Source organism: Loxodonta africana, chromosome 9 (assembly GCF_030014295.1).
Source record: "Loxodonta africana isolate mLoxAfr1 chromosome 9, mLoxAfr1.hap2, whole genome shotgun sequence".
Taxonomy (NCBI): Eukaryota; Metazoa; Chordata; class Mammalia; order Proboscidea; family Elephantidae; genus Loxodonta; species Loxodonta africana.
The window spans coordinates 84,292,019-84,307,885 of record NC_087350.1 but is presented as its reverse complement, the minus strand read 5'-3'; the positions used below and the strand labels follow the sequence as shown (position 1 = coordinate 84,307,885).

Genomic DNA, 15,867 nt, shown 5'->3' with positions numbered 1-15,867 from the left:
CAATCACATGATAACTGGGACTTTACCATGTGTTTCCCGTGAGGATCCCACTTAAGAGGGGGTTGAAAGCTTCAGAACAGGTAGGACTGGGCCCTTATACTTCTTTAGAACCTCTCTGTAGCAACTGGTGCAGTCCTCAGAAATGCCAAATGGACAGGACTGCTGTTGCCTGCTTTCTTTCTGGTCCAAGGTGACCTCAACATTGAAGGAAGATGTAAACTGCCAACATGCTTACTACCTCAAACAGATCCAGCGTTTATCTTGAAATGGACATTGGGCCTTTCAGAAATGGCCATACTCTATCTCTTCAAATACAGTTCACTGAAACCTGATACATAAATAAGTTAGACATGGGATTGCACCTAGGCGGTCACGGTTTACGTAAATTATCAGTAAAGACATGGATTTAAGTATTTGGGATAAACTTGAAATAACAAAATTAAAGTCTTGGAAAAATAACAATGCTCCTCAAAATGGAAATAAGCCAAGTTATTTCAGTAAAAATGCCTCTTGGATCAGCCTTATTCTCCAGGCTGTGGTAGTAAAGGCTGACATGTCTTCTGCATTAGTTTCTTAAGTGGGACTAAAGCCCAACACATACACAAATAAGACACACAACGTGCTCTCCTTTCTCAGGCCCAGTCCGCATGACTCTCAGATGGCCCACGGGTCAGACATCCCCAGACATTTTGCTGGGGACTAGCATGCAGGCATATGGCCTGAACTTAGGGCGCTGTCTCCTGCGGGTGCCACAGAAGACACAGAGTTTGACTGAATAAGCTTCCACGTTGCCTAGTGGTCTGACATCTAAATGGAGGTTGTTTTTAAAAGTAAAAGGGAAAATACACAGGCACCCGAAGACAGGAAATAATCAGGGCTTTTGCGCAGTGGTTAAGAGCTCAGCTGCTAACCAACAGGTCTGTAGTTCGAATCCACCAGCTGCTCCTTGGAAGCCCTATGGGGCAGCTCTACTGTGTCCTATGGTGTCGCTATGAGTTGGAATCGACTAGACAGCAGCAGGTTTTTGTTTTACTTTGGGAGAATTAGGGTTGCCTTTTTTCTCTGAATTTTTCTTGAAAGACACTTATAAACAAACAAACCACAACAGCCCAGCAATTTCCCTCAGGTGAAAGAGTTGATAGCAACATATTGTCACCCAGATCCCCTGCACTGTTAAAATAAAGATGGTGGTAGGTGGTGTTGGCTCCTCACTGTAAAATGCCAGGATGTCCACAAAACTGTTCCCCTTTCCTGCCCCCATTTACTCACTTGCAAACGTGCATGCACGCGCGCGCACACACACACACACACTTCCCCTACATTTATCTTCCCAGACTTCACCTGGTTGATAACATAGACACCATAGTCCAACTGCTGGCGCTGCAGGATTGGGTGCAAGTAATATAGCCAGTACTTGAGGTGCTCCTGCCGGTTGCGGAACGGAATAATGATGGCCACCTTGTGAGGAGAGACACAGTTCTTGGGGGCATAGCGGCCGCCCACCTTCACCTCTGGGTTCTTCTTTGCCACACGGTCCAGGTCCACAGCCACGTTAAACTCGATCACCATGGGGCCGACTGGAGAAGTGAAGGGAAGGAGAAGTTAGCAGGTCACAAGACTTTCTGCTCCACAGGTGGGTCAGTTGGCTAGCATACAGCTACAGAAGAGATGCCTCCGGGGAGGCATTGTGGCCATGGAAAAGGCACTCACATGTGGGCACCCAACCATCCTGAGAAACCCCTTGGCATTGAAAGTCCTGTATCCCAGGAAATGCCTCCATCCTGGGGAAAACTGGGATAGTTTGTCACCCTATGGCACTCCCCGCACCCTTCGGACTTTGTGTTTCTCATTTGTAAAACAGAAATGGAGATAATAATTCCTGCTCAGACTTCCCAGCAAGGCTGTTGTAAGGATCAGAGGTAACGGATGAGAAAGCACTTCCTCAAAAGTCCTGAGGTTGAGACCTAGCTCTGCTATCTCCTGGTTATACTGCCTTGGACAAGTGACGTCATTGCTCTGAACCTACCCTAAGTTGGGGAAAGGTTGAGGTGTGTGGGGGCTGGGGAGGTCGGTGGTTGGCAATGCCAAGCTGAGGAAATCGGTCTCAAATCAGAAGGTAGCAGAGAGTGGCATGAGTAACCCATGTTTCAGGAAAGGACTTGGTACACAGGCGAGACAAACTAGATGGCAACAAGACCCAGGGAGAGACTGAGGCTTAGAAGAGAGAAAAGAAATAGCCGGGAAGAATGTCAAAGAAGAATGCTTAGTAACAAAGCAGACAAAGGGAGTGAAGAAGAGAGGAAAAGTTAGGGTGAGATGACCTGGAAATTTCTGACCTTGATGTTTTTGACCTGGAAGGGAGAAATAGGCTAGTAAGAGGACACTCGGCTTAGAAGGAAAACTGATGAGATTTGGACAGTGGATTTTGAGGCAATAGCAGGTTAGAAGTACAGGGAGGGGAAAAGGTCAAGATCAAGATACAGGTATGGGGGTGAGAGGACATATGGAAGTACACCCACATACATATATATGCATACATGCTACAAATATACCCATACATGCAATACCATGCACAGGGGACACAGCCATGAAAATTTCTTAGCCATAACCATACATCTCCTGGGACTGAGATACTGGGCTTGAGGGCTAGGGACCACAGTCTTAAGGGATATCTAGGTCAACTGGCATATCATAATCCATACAGACAATGTTCTACACCTTACCTTGGTGAGTAGTGACTAGGGTTTTAAAAGCTTGCGAGCAGTTATTTAAGATACAACAATTGGTCTCTTCCCATCCAGAGCAAGAAGAGTGAAGAAAACCAAAGACTCAATCAAGGAAACAATCAGTCCAAAGGACTAATGGACCACAGGAACCATGGCCTCCACTAGATACAAGATCAGAAGAACTAGATGGTACCCAGCTACCACTATGACTGTGACCACAATAGTAGGTCACAGAGTGAATGATAAATGTAGAACGAAATTCAAACTCTTAAGACTAGACTTACTGGTCTGATAGAGATTGGTAGAACCCTCGACACTATGGCTCTTAGACACCCTTCCAACTTGGAACTGAAATCACTTCCAGAGATCACACAATAGCCATACAGTCACATCTGTGAGTAATGTATACCTCAGAACAATCAACTATGAGACCTACAGGGCAGCATTTGCCCAAAAGCAAAGTCCAGAAAGACAGTAGGGGCAGGAAAGCTGGGCAAATGGACACAGGGCACCTAGGAGGGAAGGGAGGAGAGTGCTGACACAGGTTTGCAACCAATGTCATGAAACAAGCTGTGTATAAATTGTTGACTGGGAAACTAATCTGCTCTGTGAACGTTCATCTAAACCACGATAAAATGTTCAAAAACAAAAAAAATGGATGTGAGTGTGAAGTACTTCTCTCGTAAGTAGAAACAGGTGAAGCTGAGAGGAGCACATTCCCTGAGAGCTGAGGACTGTCCCTCATGTGGTACACATGGTGAGGGCAGTAGAAAGACGACAGGCCCAGGGACACAGAGAGAATCAGGGACAGACCCAAGATTTCCAGTATTCCCTGTATACCAGACTTTCTTAAAGTGGGTTCCAGAAAACACTAGTCCCAGCAAAACACTCAATAAAAAAAGAAGTCCCCTGGTCAGATAAGAGTAGGAACCCTGCATACTAAATCCTGCTTCTGGGAAGTCATGATGCACACAAAGGCTCTGAGAGTTGTGCAGACAAGAAACCTGCTTCCTTTATTTAATTCATCATTTCCCAAACCTATTTGGCCACAGAACCATTTTCTCAGGGAACACACTTTGGGAACTGGTACTCCAGTATAATCAGCTTCACCTGTGAAGCAAACAAGCCACAGGAACAAAAGAAGGAACCTACAGAACAGAGAGGAGAACCTGATAACAAGCTCAGAGACAAAGTCAAAGCCCCACTCTGGTCTTCTCCTTTTGTACTCTTCATTACCACAGAGTTCAGATAGCAGATGCTCACGGGTCACGGAAGGGACTCCAAGGGCCCTGGCTGCTTCCTGGCCATGCACCTCCCTCTCTGGAGGGACAAGTGCCTCACATATCAGCCCCTCACACCACTGATGTAGCCTCAGCCTCCAGGCACTACTCCAGGACTAGGTAAGAGGTTACCCTGGTCCAGTTTTCCCCAAACTTATCTGCTCATCAGAATCACCTGAGGCACTAAGTAAAAACAGGAATTTCCAGCCCTCTCCCCTGGAGAGTCTGATTCAGATCTTGGGAAGGACCTAGGTGGATAATTAAAAAAAAGAACCTAGGTGATTCTTATTAGATATGTTGGGCAGTATGGACCTAGACCTCCCATCTTCACAAGACCTGGGGCTTTCAGGTGAGAAGGGTGCTTAGCGAGTCCTATAACTTACACCTTCATGGGTGGCCCTTCCCCACAAGGTCTGCTGGGCCTGAGCTCCCGACTCCCCAACCCTGGGGGCAAAGCCCTCTGGGAGGCCCTGCTGCACAGTAAACTTGTGAAAAACATGAAAAGAAGATCTGTACTGGGCTCTTCTCACTTCAGAGGGCTAACAACACCTGCGACCTCCCCCACCCCCACCTTTGGTTCTGAAGATGCTGCTGCTAAACATAACTCCATTTTCAGGAACCCAAGAGGCATCTGGACTGCCACCCTACCAACCAGCTTGCACCTTCTGAAACCAACCCGTAACACAGGAATTCACACTTGGCCCACCCAACTGCCCAGAAGCAGACACCTGTAGGCTGGATAACTGTCCTGATTTTGCCTCTTCAAGGGTTCCAGAAAGGCGTTCCTTAGGTGGAGTCCTAGACAGGAAATGAGACACCTGGGCCCTGGTCCAGCTCCACCAGTGACTTTCTGGATGACCTTTGTACCATCTACTCTTCGGGCACTGGTTTCACCATTCGTAAACTGCAGGGGTTGGACTAGATGATCTCTACTGTCCCAGAAAGCCCTGACATGCCCTGAGGTAGATGGTAAATCAGAAGGAGTCCTGGGACTCAAAGCAAGATCCTCTGAGAAATCCTTGCTCCCCACACCTCTTGCCCCCCAGAGTGCACAAATGACCAAGCAAGCAAGCAAGCAGAAAGTGACATGAACCAGAGAAGCAGATGCCTTAACCACCCAGCATCATGCTCACCTAGGTTTCCCCCTTCTACTTTCCACCCACACTTTCTCAGCCTCTTTCCTTGATGCCCACCGTTGCCTTATTCTCTTCTCAATCTCCCTGGACGATCTCACCCAGGCCTTTGGCTTCAGCACATGTCAGTTCCCAAACCTCTTTTTCTATTCTACGTCTCTCTCCTGACCCCACTGCTAACAGGACATAGCTGTCTATATGCCCACCAAAAAAAAAAAAAAAAACCGTTGCCATCAATTTGATTCTGACTCATAGTGACTCTATGGGACATAGTAGAACTGCCCCATAGGGTTCCCAAGGCTGTAATGTTTACAGAAGCAGACTGCCACATCTTTCTCCTGCAGAGCAGCTGGTGGACGCAAACACCGACCTTTCGGTTAGCAGCCGAAGGCTCCTTTCTATATGTCCATAAAAAAAAAATAGATACCTTAAATTCATCTTGCCCCAACTGAACTCTTATTCAAACCCCACCACCACCACCTGAGGCCAAACCTGCTTCTCCTCCATGGCTCTCTCAGCAACTGACACCAGTGTTCACCCAATTTGAGAGCTGACTCCTGGATGGTTGCTCATCTATTCGCCCCTCTCCTTCCCCCAACCCATTGACCCACCAAGTCCTTAGATTTTTCCTCCATAATATCTCTCACTCCTTCCCCTTCTTTCCACTCCTACAGCTTTGACCTAGGTCATATGTAACTGATCTCTGCCTCCTAACTCACCCTGGCCAATCCATTCTCCACACAGCCCTCTGAGTAAGGATCCTCAAATTAAAATCTAACCACAAAACATCCTCCTGTGACCCCTGTTTGAATGGAACCTCAATCCTTTTGAGGGAGGGGTCATGATCTGGCTCTGATAATTTCACTTCTCTTTGTTCCCCTGCACATAGACCATACTCCAACCATACTAAGCCTCCCATGATTTTCCCCAAGGGGCCTTGGCCTGACACATGGAGGCCTGGAAGATCATGCTGTTTGTTCCCTCTCCCTAGAACTGCCCCCTTCCCTCAACTCCCATCCTTATGTCAAATTCCTACTCATCCCTCAAGATCCAATTTAAGTAAGTATCTACTCCCCTATGAAGCTCTCCCCAACCCATTCAAGGAGAATGGGCTCTTCAACTGCCATTATCATACCATGCTGCCATTACCTGCCCCTCTTTTCACCCTGGCTGGAGAACCACAGCTGTGATGTATTTGTCTCTACACACCCAGTGCCCAGCAAGGGGCAAGGCACTAGCGTGTGCTCAACAAATGGTTGTGGATCTCATAAATGGTGGTGTAGGAGGAAGTGGAAAGAGCCCAGCACTGCACTCTGGTTCTGCCATTCATGAACACCTTGCCTTTGGCAAGTCACTTCACTGTGGAGACTCTTGTCCCACAAAATAGGGACTACCAACCTCCTCATGTGGTCAGTGTATGATTAAAAGACATGCCACTTCCTGTATGTCAGTATGGATGTGCACGCACACACACACTCTCACACGCACAGGTGTCAAGAGCATGATGATGGTCTACAGGAGCCTACTAAAGGGCCAGACTGAAGCCTTTATTCTGAAGTGTTTGGTTAATGCGACACTCCCTGTGATATGCGTCAAGGTCACTTTCAATTTGTTTCCATCAATACTTTCTGGGCACCTACTGTGTGCCAAGTTATGCATAGGCAGGGAGACAGATAAGACCATTACTGCCTTCAAGGAGTTCCCTGCTGAGCAGCTGAACCAAAGTGAAAACTGCCTAGTTCAAGATTGGCCGAGGAATCTTGTTCCTCAGATGCTCCCTGCAGCTTTATCACTGAACAGCCTCTTCTTATGTTCCTGCTCCTCTCTTTGCCCCTCTCACAACCTCTACCCTGCCCCCAGCATGATGAGGGCACCCCGACCCCCCAATCCTGCCCTCCTTGCCCATCTGGCCATTATTTGCCCACCTTCTCTTTCTACAGCTTCCACAGCTCTGAGAACCCTGCAGCTCACACCTCTGAGATTAGACAGCATTTGGCAGCCCTCTACCTGGAGCCAAACACCTTCCTGGGTCCAATGCCAGCCAGGAGGCCTCCCAAGTGTCCTGCACACCTCCTGCCACCTGCAGGGGCCATGCTTCACTGCACACTTGGCTCTGACCCAAAGGAGAAAATCTTGAGAGTTCAGACTCCAGGAGGGCAGTGACCAGCTCTGCCCAGGACCATGAGGACCTGCTGCCAGGGCACAAAGCCACGGCCTGAAGCTGGAGGAAGAGGATGTAGGAGGAGGTACAGGGCTGAGGGCTTGCTGACAGTCCTCAGGCTAGGAAGGGCTCCCCTGCTGTGCAGCACATGGCGTGTGCTACCACAGGCCCTCAGCCCTGCTGGGCTGGCTTGTGTGTTTTCTTGGCTCTGGGAGCAGGGAAGCAGGGTTACATAAGCAGACGAGCAGATGTGAGCCTGTCCTTGGCTCCCCCAGCTCAAGCCCTGCCATGTAGACCTCTCGGCTGGGAGTCCAGGTCGTGGCCTTGCGTGTAAGTCGCTCAATCACTTCAATGTGTGAGCTCAACTCAGACAAATTCCACTGCTCCCTTGCCTGGCATGCCAAACACATGTCCCTCCATCAGAAGCCCCACTAATCTAGAGCCAGCCCCAACACAGCATCCCCGCCTCACTTTCAGGTGGAGCCACTGGTCCAATCTTCTAGCCTTAGCCTTGGAGGCTAGTTCTGCAAAATGCACTGGAACATCTAATCACAGCTTCCCAGTGGATTGGTCAATGTTGAAGACAATCCTTGTCCTGCTGCTGGGTTGTGACAATGTTTCATCAGCCTGGACAAATGATAAAAGTAAGGACAATGTAGGTGCTTTTTCATCAAGCTAAACTAATGCACAGGAATGCCCTTTCTTCCAAGAGTAAGTGCTTCCTACTCTTCAAATGTTAAAATGGCCTTTCTCTGATGACTTGATCATGGTGGATTTTGGTGCTGGATTGATTTTTTTTAATCTTATTTATTTTTAATTCTTACTTGGCCTTGGATCAGACCCCTAAATTTCTTTAGTGATTGCCTGGACAATGAAATTCAAACATTTGGGAATCATGGGACTAGGCAGTACCCAGAGCTTTGCATTACCAAAGCTGGAATGTTGAAATGTCTTCCTCAGCTGGGCTACAGACCTGACAGTACATGGCATAGTCCCTCTTCAGACCAGCTCCCCCACTACAATTCTCTTCACAGGCTCATGTGGGTGGGCCATTTTTCTCTGTACACATCTTCCTAAGGCCAAGCATGCCCTGAGCCAGGCACTACCACACTCCTAGGATTGGGAAAGACTCTAGTTTGCAGTGGTCTCACAAGCTCACAGTGTCCCTTGTAGCCTCTTAGATTAGAAACGGGAAGCATCATCTACTCCATGGGGCTCATCTCAAACCTTTTCTCCAGTCCTTCAGGGAGGATAATAAGCTCTCTAGAGGTCTCCAAGGACTTTCATGTCACCAAATCCAACAGCTGCGTGGATCTAAACATCACTTCCCCTAGGAAGCCTTTCTGGACCACTTGAAGTAGGTTCTACTTCCTCCATATCCCGTAAGTACTCACAGCACCATGTCCATTCAAACATGCACCCAGTTAGCACACACCATGTGCCAGGTTGTACCAGGTGGTGCCCAGCATGCAGAAGTGGGGCTGAGTTAAGAAGAGGTCTTTGCTTTCAGAGGTTCACATTCTAGAGGGGAAGGGAGACCAGCAAAGCACATATCAGTGGTGAGTGTGACAGTAGTGAGGACAAGCCTCAACTGGGCTCTTCAATTCCTCTGGGGAGGACTTATCACACATACTTGTGAGTGTCCACTTGCCGGTAAGCTCCCTTGGAGGCCATGGACATGGCATACGCCAACGAATCTTAGCTGAGTGGACAGCACGTAGCTATTCCCTCTGCTTCTCTGCCACTGACACAAGGAACAAAGAGGATTTTGATAAACCTAAGAGAGAACTTGATGGAAAAGCAGGGCACAGAGAGCTACCAGAAGGAACTCTCAATTCCCATGTCAACCATTTCTCATTGAGTTTTAAAATCTAGCTCATGAAGGCTTCAAAGGTACTGAAAATGACTTACACGTAACATCAGATATTCATGGTATTTTTTCCTCATACTTTTAGAGATATCTTAAAAAGTACACAATAATAAAAAAAGTCAAGTCGATTCCGACTCATAGCGACCCTATAGGACAGAGTAGAACTGCCCCATAGTTTCCAAGGAGTGCCTGGCAGATTTGAACTGCTGGCCCTCTGGTTAGCAGCCGTAGCACTTAACCACTACGCCACCAGGGTTTCCACACAATAAATATGTTAAAATATAACCGAGGAGGGGAAGGGTGACTCCTCCTTATTCCCTTTCCCAATAAGGAAGTGTTTCCCAAAATAAAGATTAGGAAATATACAACACAGTGACCAGAAAACAGGAATAAGCTATTAGAAATGCCTGACTTTATGCTCTTGGGCAGAAAGAGAACACAATTTCAACACTCTAACATCCACTGTTCTGCCAGCTCATCATCCAAGCCACTCACTACTGGACCCAGGGAAAGAAACATCTTTTCAACAGGAGGTAGGTTCCTGCTCTTCCTCTGCATTTCTTAAGTACTCACTGTGGTCTTAGAATTCTGCATTTGGGGGCATAGAGGAAAACAAAGTCCTTGCTCAAAAATGAAGGAAGCTACCAGAGGAAGTCTGCAAAGTCAACCCCGGGTAGTCAGGGGAAGCTGGACCGACTACACACAACAGGGCCAGTTGCTTCTCTATCTATCACTTGCTCGAGAGCAGCACTGCCATGTTTCTGAGCTGCCACATTTTGCAGGTCTTCCAAAATGCAACCTGAAAGTGATCTCGCCAGCAACGGGCTGCCAACGTCAACAGAACTGCCCTTTTTTGTATCCGGCTCTCTCCCTCCTTAAGGTCTCACCCAACCTTCAAACAAAGGTCAAACACTAACTTGTCACAACACTTCATTTGCTTTCAAAATGCTGGTGAGGTTTGCATCTATTGTAGTGGTTCTCAAACTGTGGACTGCATGAAGGGTCATCTATGGAAGCATGTAAACTGCAGATGCCCAAGTCCTACTCCCCAGAGATTCTGATTTGATAAGTCTGGGGCTGAGGCCCAAGAATCTGCGTTTTAACAAGCACCCTAGGTAATTCTGGAGCCCCTCCATGGTGTGTTCAGCTGCTAACTGAAAGGCTGAAAGTTCAAGTCCACCCAGATACACCCTGGAAGAAAGGCCTGGTGATTTACTTCCAAAAAATCGGTCATTGAAAACCTTACAACTAGGAGTATATAGCAAAGTGTATATAAGGTAGGTTTTTATGAGAGACTGAGTTGATTTGTAAACTTTCACTTAAAGCACAATAAAATTAAAAAAAGAAAGAAATATCCAGGTACCGAGTGGGGGGACCTACAAGCCCATCAACAGATGAATGGATAAACAAAATGTGGTACATACAAACATACAATGGAATACTACTCAGCCAGTAGGAGAAATGAAGTCTTGGTATGTGCTACAATATGGATGGAGTTTAAAAACATTACAGAGAGAAATAAGTCAATCACAAAAGGACAAATACTATACGACCTCACTTATATAAAAAGATAAGTCAAATGTATAGAGACCAAGTTTAATAGTAGTTACCAAGGGCAGGAGGAAGGGAGAAAAAGAGGGAGGGGTTAATGGTGATGGGAAGATCACACTGATTAAGCGTAGGGTTACACAACCAATTATTGCAATTGCTGTCAATAGTCGTACACTTGTAAAAAAGTTGAATTGGCAAAAGTTGTGTGATAGACATACTTACAATAATGACAAAAAAAAAAAAAGAGTAGCTGCTAAGGCTGCTTATGTACAAACAAACACTTCATGGGATTTGGTTCCTTGGTTTGGAGATTTAAGGTCATGGTTTCATGGGACAACCCAGTTAAGCGGCCTAATAATGTATTTATAGGGTCTTAAAAACTTACAAGCAGCCATCCAAGGCATAATAATTTGTCTCTATTTGCCTGGAGCAACAGAGGAAGAAGGGGAGGCAGGACTAAGAGGATGATATGGAATGTGTAGCTAACTACCTACATCAACAACTGCCTCCTTTGCCATGAGACCAGAAGAACTAGATGGTGCTCAGCTACCATTACTGAACATCTTGATTAAAGACTCTATAGAAGAATCTTGATCAAAAGAGGGAAAATGTAGAACAGAGTATACATACTCATGGACTCCAGACTTTCTGGAGCCATAGAGGCTGGATGGAGCCACAGAGCCATGGAGGCTGAACTGCTGCCCTGAGTTAATTTTTAAACCTTAAACCAAAAATATCTCCTGAAGTCTTCTTAAAATCAAACAACAGTTTAGCTTAATTAGTAAAGAATGTCTGCCTTGAGCACGTGTGCTTTTTCAAGATCTATCTGTATGGAAATCAAACTGACAACTGCAACTTGTAGACAGGAACCTTAGGGGGCAATGAGTTTATGTTAGTGGGGGAGGAACAACTCAGAAAAGGAGGGTGAAAACGACTGCACAACCCACAGAATGTAATCAGTATAACTGAATTGTATACATAGGAAGTGTTGAATTGGTGCTTATGTTCTGCTGTGTATATTCTCAATAACAACAAAATAAAGAAAAAATTTAAAAATAAAGAAAACCCTGTAGAGCACAGTTCTACTCTGACACACATCGGGTTGCCACGAGCTGGGAATAAGTTGACAGCATCTGGTTTTCCAGGTAATTTTAACGTAAGTCCCTGGACTATATTTTGAGAAACACTGGTTTACAGGTTCACTCACTAACCACTGCCTCCCCCTCCCCCAGTGAAGTTCAGGAACAGCTATGGTTTTCTCCTCTCTGACAATGTATAGTAACAAAACATGTTTCACTTTTGGCTTTTGCAAAAGTGAACAGATGTAATAACTGTGTAGCACACCATAGCCTGAATATCTACATTTTAACTCTTCCCCTGTCTTAACTTTCTATTCTTCTAAGTTACAGTTCCTCTTTTTCTGTTTTTAATTTATTTATATTGGTCCTTTTTATGGTATGCATTCTTATAAGCCATCTCAAAAACCTTTTTGGAAATGGAAGGTAACAATCCTTCCAAATTCAAACCCAATGTCATCCCTTCTTCAAAGTGTTCCCCAAGCCCTTCAGAGTCAGTCAATTCCTTTAGGGATCTGCATTAGAATCTTTACAACCCTGAATTAGAGCCCCATAGAGGTGAGCCTGCCTGTCTGTCCACCTGCTTCCTTCATTAGACCATGACCTCTTCAAGGGCAGGGCTTGTGTCCCATTCCTTTCTGTACTTGGGACAGCTCTTGGTGCACAGCAGGATCCGTAAACGTGTGGTGACCTACACCGCACTCATTCAACTAAGAGTTAAGAGGCTGAGCTAACAGAGCAGGAAACTATCTTGCCTTTGATGCTTTAAATCTAGGTTTTTGCCCTAATTACACTTATACAACCAAATCAAACCCCGTTGCTGTCATAGCGACCCTATTCCAATCCATAGCAACCCTGCAGGACAGAATAGAAAACTGCCCCATAGGATTTCCAGGGAGTGGTTGGTAGATTCAAACTGCCAACCATTTGGTTATAGCAACCATGCTCTTAACCACTATGCCACCAGGGCACCTTATATAACAAAAGCAAGGGTAAAAACACTCTCATTTCTGATGCCTTTTGTTTCCAGGTATAGCAGCTATAGACTCAAGATCTATAGGCACATTCCCCACCCTCAATTTTAAGTTTCCTCCAGCTTCTATGTCTATAATTTGAGACTTTGTGTCAAGGGATGGCCTAATCTCTTAATGATAAATGTTGCATTTCCTCATCTAGGCTTCATACCGCCACATCAACAGGCTTGCCATCAAACACCACTTGTTCCTTGAGCGAATAACCCCAAAATTCAAAGCCTAACATGGGTCATGAGATCATCAGAAAAGCATCAGGTGGTCACTAAGACCAGGAACCTGTCACCAGAGGCACCAAAGCCTAAGCCAAAGAGAGCAAAGCCATGGTCAGATTCCAAAACCTCAAATAGTCAGGATCTACCCTGAACAAGAATCCTGACATATCAGGGCTGGTAGAGCCTTGAGAATTATGTTTCAACCCCAGGGTTACACACTGAAGCTCAGAAAGGTTGACAGACTTCCTCAAGGACAAAAAAAAAAAAGAATAGAAAAGCGCTTCTACCTTCCCCTTTGGATTTGTTAGTGTGGATGTTCAGGGATACATCTACACAGTGGATAGCACCGCAGCACACACCTCTCCCCTCTCCACTGTGCCCCCAGGGATTCTATTCTGCCTTAGAACCCTTCTCAACCTAGGGTCCCAGGGAGCCACCCCCAACTGATCCAAGGTGGCATCAAAAGCAAATATTATTGACATCACTGATCTCAATTCCTCCCAAAGGTATGTCTATACCATACATAGTCATGGCTCCTGAATTCAGTGAGGCAGTGGGAACAAGGAGAGAGCACTGGGAAACCTTGGGGAGACCCCAGAACTAGAGGCATGACAGTCCTTCTGTCCTGGAGTGATCCAAGAAGATGCTTTCCACCAGCAGAGACTCAACTACAGAGATGTGAGGTCCAGAAACAGTGCCTGGGGGTTACAGACTTTTAAAGCCTAGTAAACAGGCTCCCCAGTGTTTGTCCTCTATGGAGAATTTCTGCTTTGTTTGGTTCTGGCCCAAAGGCAGGCTTCTCCCTCATCCAGTCCTTCTCCTGGCTAGCTTCACTCCACTCCTTCCTCTAGCATTTGTGGAAACCTTTTATCACTACCAGGAAAGGCTTGAGAGGCCAACTTGCCTGGAAACTCCATGCTAGTCCCAGGAAGATCTTGCTGCATTTCTCTCCTCCAAAAACTATAGCACATTTGAAAGGGATGATCTGAGCTTCTCAGAAAGGATTAGAATGATATACCCAACCCAAACCCCTTGCTGCCGTAGTCAATTCCGACTCATAGTGACCTTACAGGGCAGAGTAGAACGCCACATAGGGTTTCCAAGGAGGGGCTGGTGGATTCCAACTGCTGACCTTTTGGTTAGCAGCCGTATCGCTTAGCCACTGCACCACCAGGGCTCCAGAATGATATAGGCAAGGTGATACAGGCAATTCCCCTGCTTCCTCTGGGTCCTCCCCTCTCAGTCTGGAGCTGAGGAGAACTCCAGGGCCTGCCATGTGACAACTCCAAGCCCTGGAGAGCAGGAATCACACTGTCCTCACTTCCTCTTCTGATTACTTTCCCCTCCTTGAGGACGGACATGTCCCTGCCGAGTCAGGATGCAACAGAGGACACTTCACCCTGCATCTTACTAGGCCATTTCCTGGAAGACATGTAGAAATTTGGCACACAGTTTACAGGAACTGAATGCAATTTCCAGGGAAGCAGCATGGTAGGGAGAGGTCATAGACCAGGGTTCAAATCCCTGCTCTACCTCTGAAAAGCCACAGGCAACTTTCATAGCCTCCCTGAACCTTTTTGGGGATAACACAGTACTAACACACAGTAGGCCTACAACACATATTTGCTGAATAAACACATGAATAATACTTGGATGCAGCCCTCACACTCTAACAGGCAAAGTCATCCCTAATAGGTGTCATAAAGATACACCATACACTGAGGGGAATCAGCCAAGTTCAGCTATACCACCATACCCAAAATGTGGAGAAATAAAAGCTATTAACACAGTTAAAGAAGAGTGCTGGTTAGAGACTGCCAAAAAAAAAAAGGCAAAAAGAGTCTGTTCAAAAAAAGTTAACAGATAGATGACAGATTCAAAGAAGACATCTATAATGTCTGAGACCAGCAAATGAATATCCAGGATGTACAAGGAACTTCTGCATATATTGAGAAAAACATAAGAATCCCAGTGGAAAAAACAGGCAAAGGGTTATTACAAATAAGCAATTTATGGGGGCGGGGGCGGTGGCGGAGAGAGAAAGAGAGGGAGAGAGAGAGAGAAAAGGAGTCCTGGTGGTATAATAGTTAAGCACTCAGCTTCTAACCAAAAGGTCAGACCTGGTGATCTGCTCCTGTAAAGATTTTAGCCTAGGAAGCCCTATGGGGCAGTTCTATTCTGTCCTATAGGGTTGTTATGTGTCGAAATCTACTCGATGGCACATGATAACAACAGGGAGACAGGAAGAGAAAGAAAAAGCAAATATGGTAAAATGTTAACATTTTGGAAATTCAAGGGAATCCAGGGAATATCCAGAAATTCTTTGTATTATTCTTGTAACTTTTCTGTAAGTCTGAAATTATATCAAACTTAAAAAAATTTTTTTAAAGACAGTACTGGCTGAAGTAAATTAGAATCAGAATTAGCCATTAAATAATACCATTTATGTAAGTTAAAAATACATGTACATATGGTTCCACTTATATGATATTCTCAAAAAGACAAGACAATAGTAATGGAGAACAGATCGGTGGTTGCCAGTGGTTAAGGGTAGGAGGAGAATGTGACTACAAAGGGAATGTTTTGGGTGATGGAACTGTTTTGTATTCTGATTGTGGTGGTGGTTACACAAATATACATATAAATGTGATAAAAGTCATAGAACTATACACCAAACAAGCAAATATTACTGTATATAAAGGCTCCTAAGCCCTAGACCCAACCTAAGCCTCTGAGGTAGGTCTGTCCCTATTGTGGGACAGCCTGACACCATGGTACGTTAGAGTACAACTCACTTCCTGCTCTGACTCCAACTCACCTGCTG

At 45.8% G+C, this 15,867-nt stretch overlaps 1 protein-coding gene across 1 annotated transcript in view; it reads right to left on the bottom strand.

The window, feature by feature from the left end:
• The window catches only part of B4GALT1 (beta-1,4-galactosyltransferase 1), a 58,677-nt gene that overhangs the window by 23,797 nt on the left and 19,013 nt on the right, over positions 1–15,867 (bottom strand). Inside the window, exon 2 of the mRNA XM_003407315.4 lies at positions 1,342–1,577. Within this exon, the coding sequence (XP_003407363.2) occupies positions 1,342–1,577 (236 nt within the window). The remainder of the gene's footprint in view (positions 1–1,341; positions 1,578–15,867) is intronic.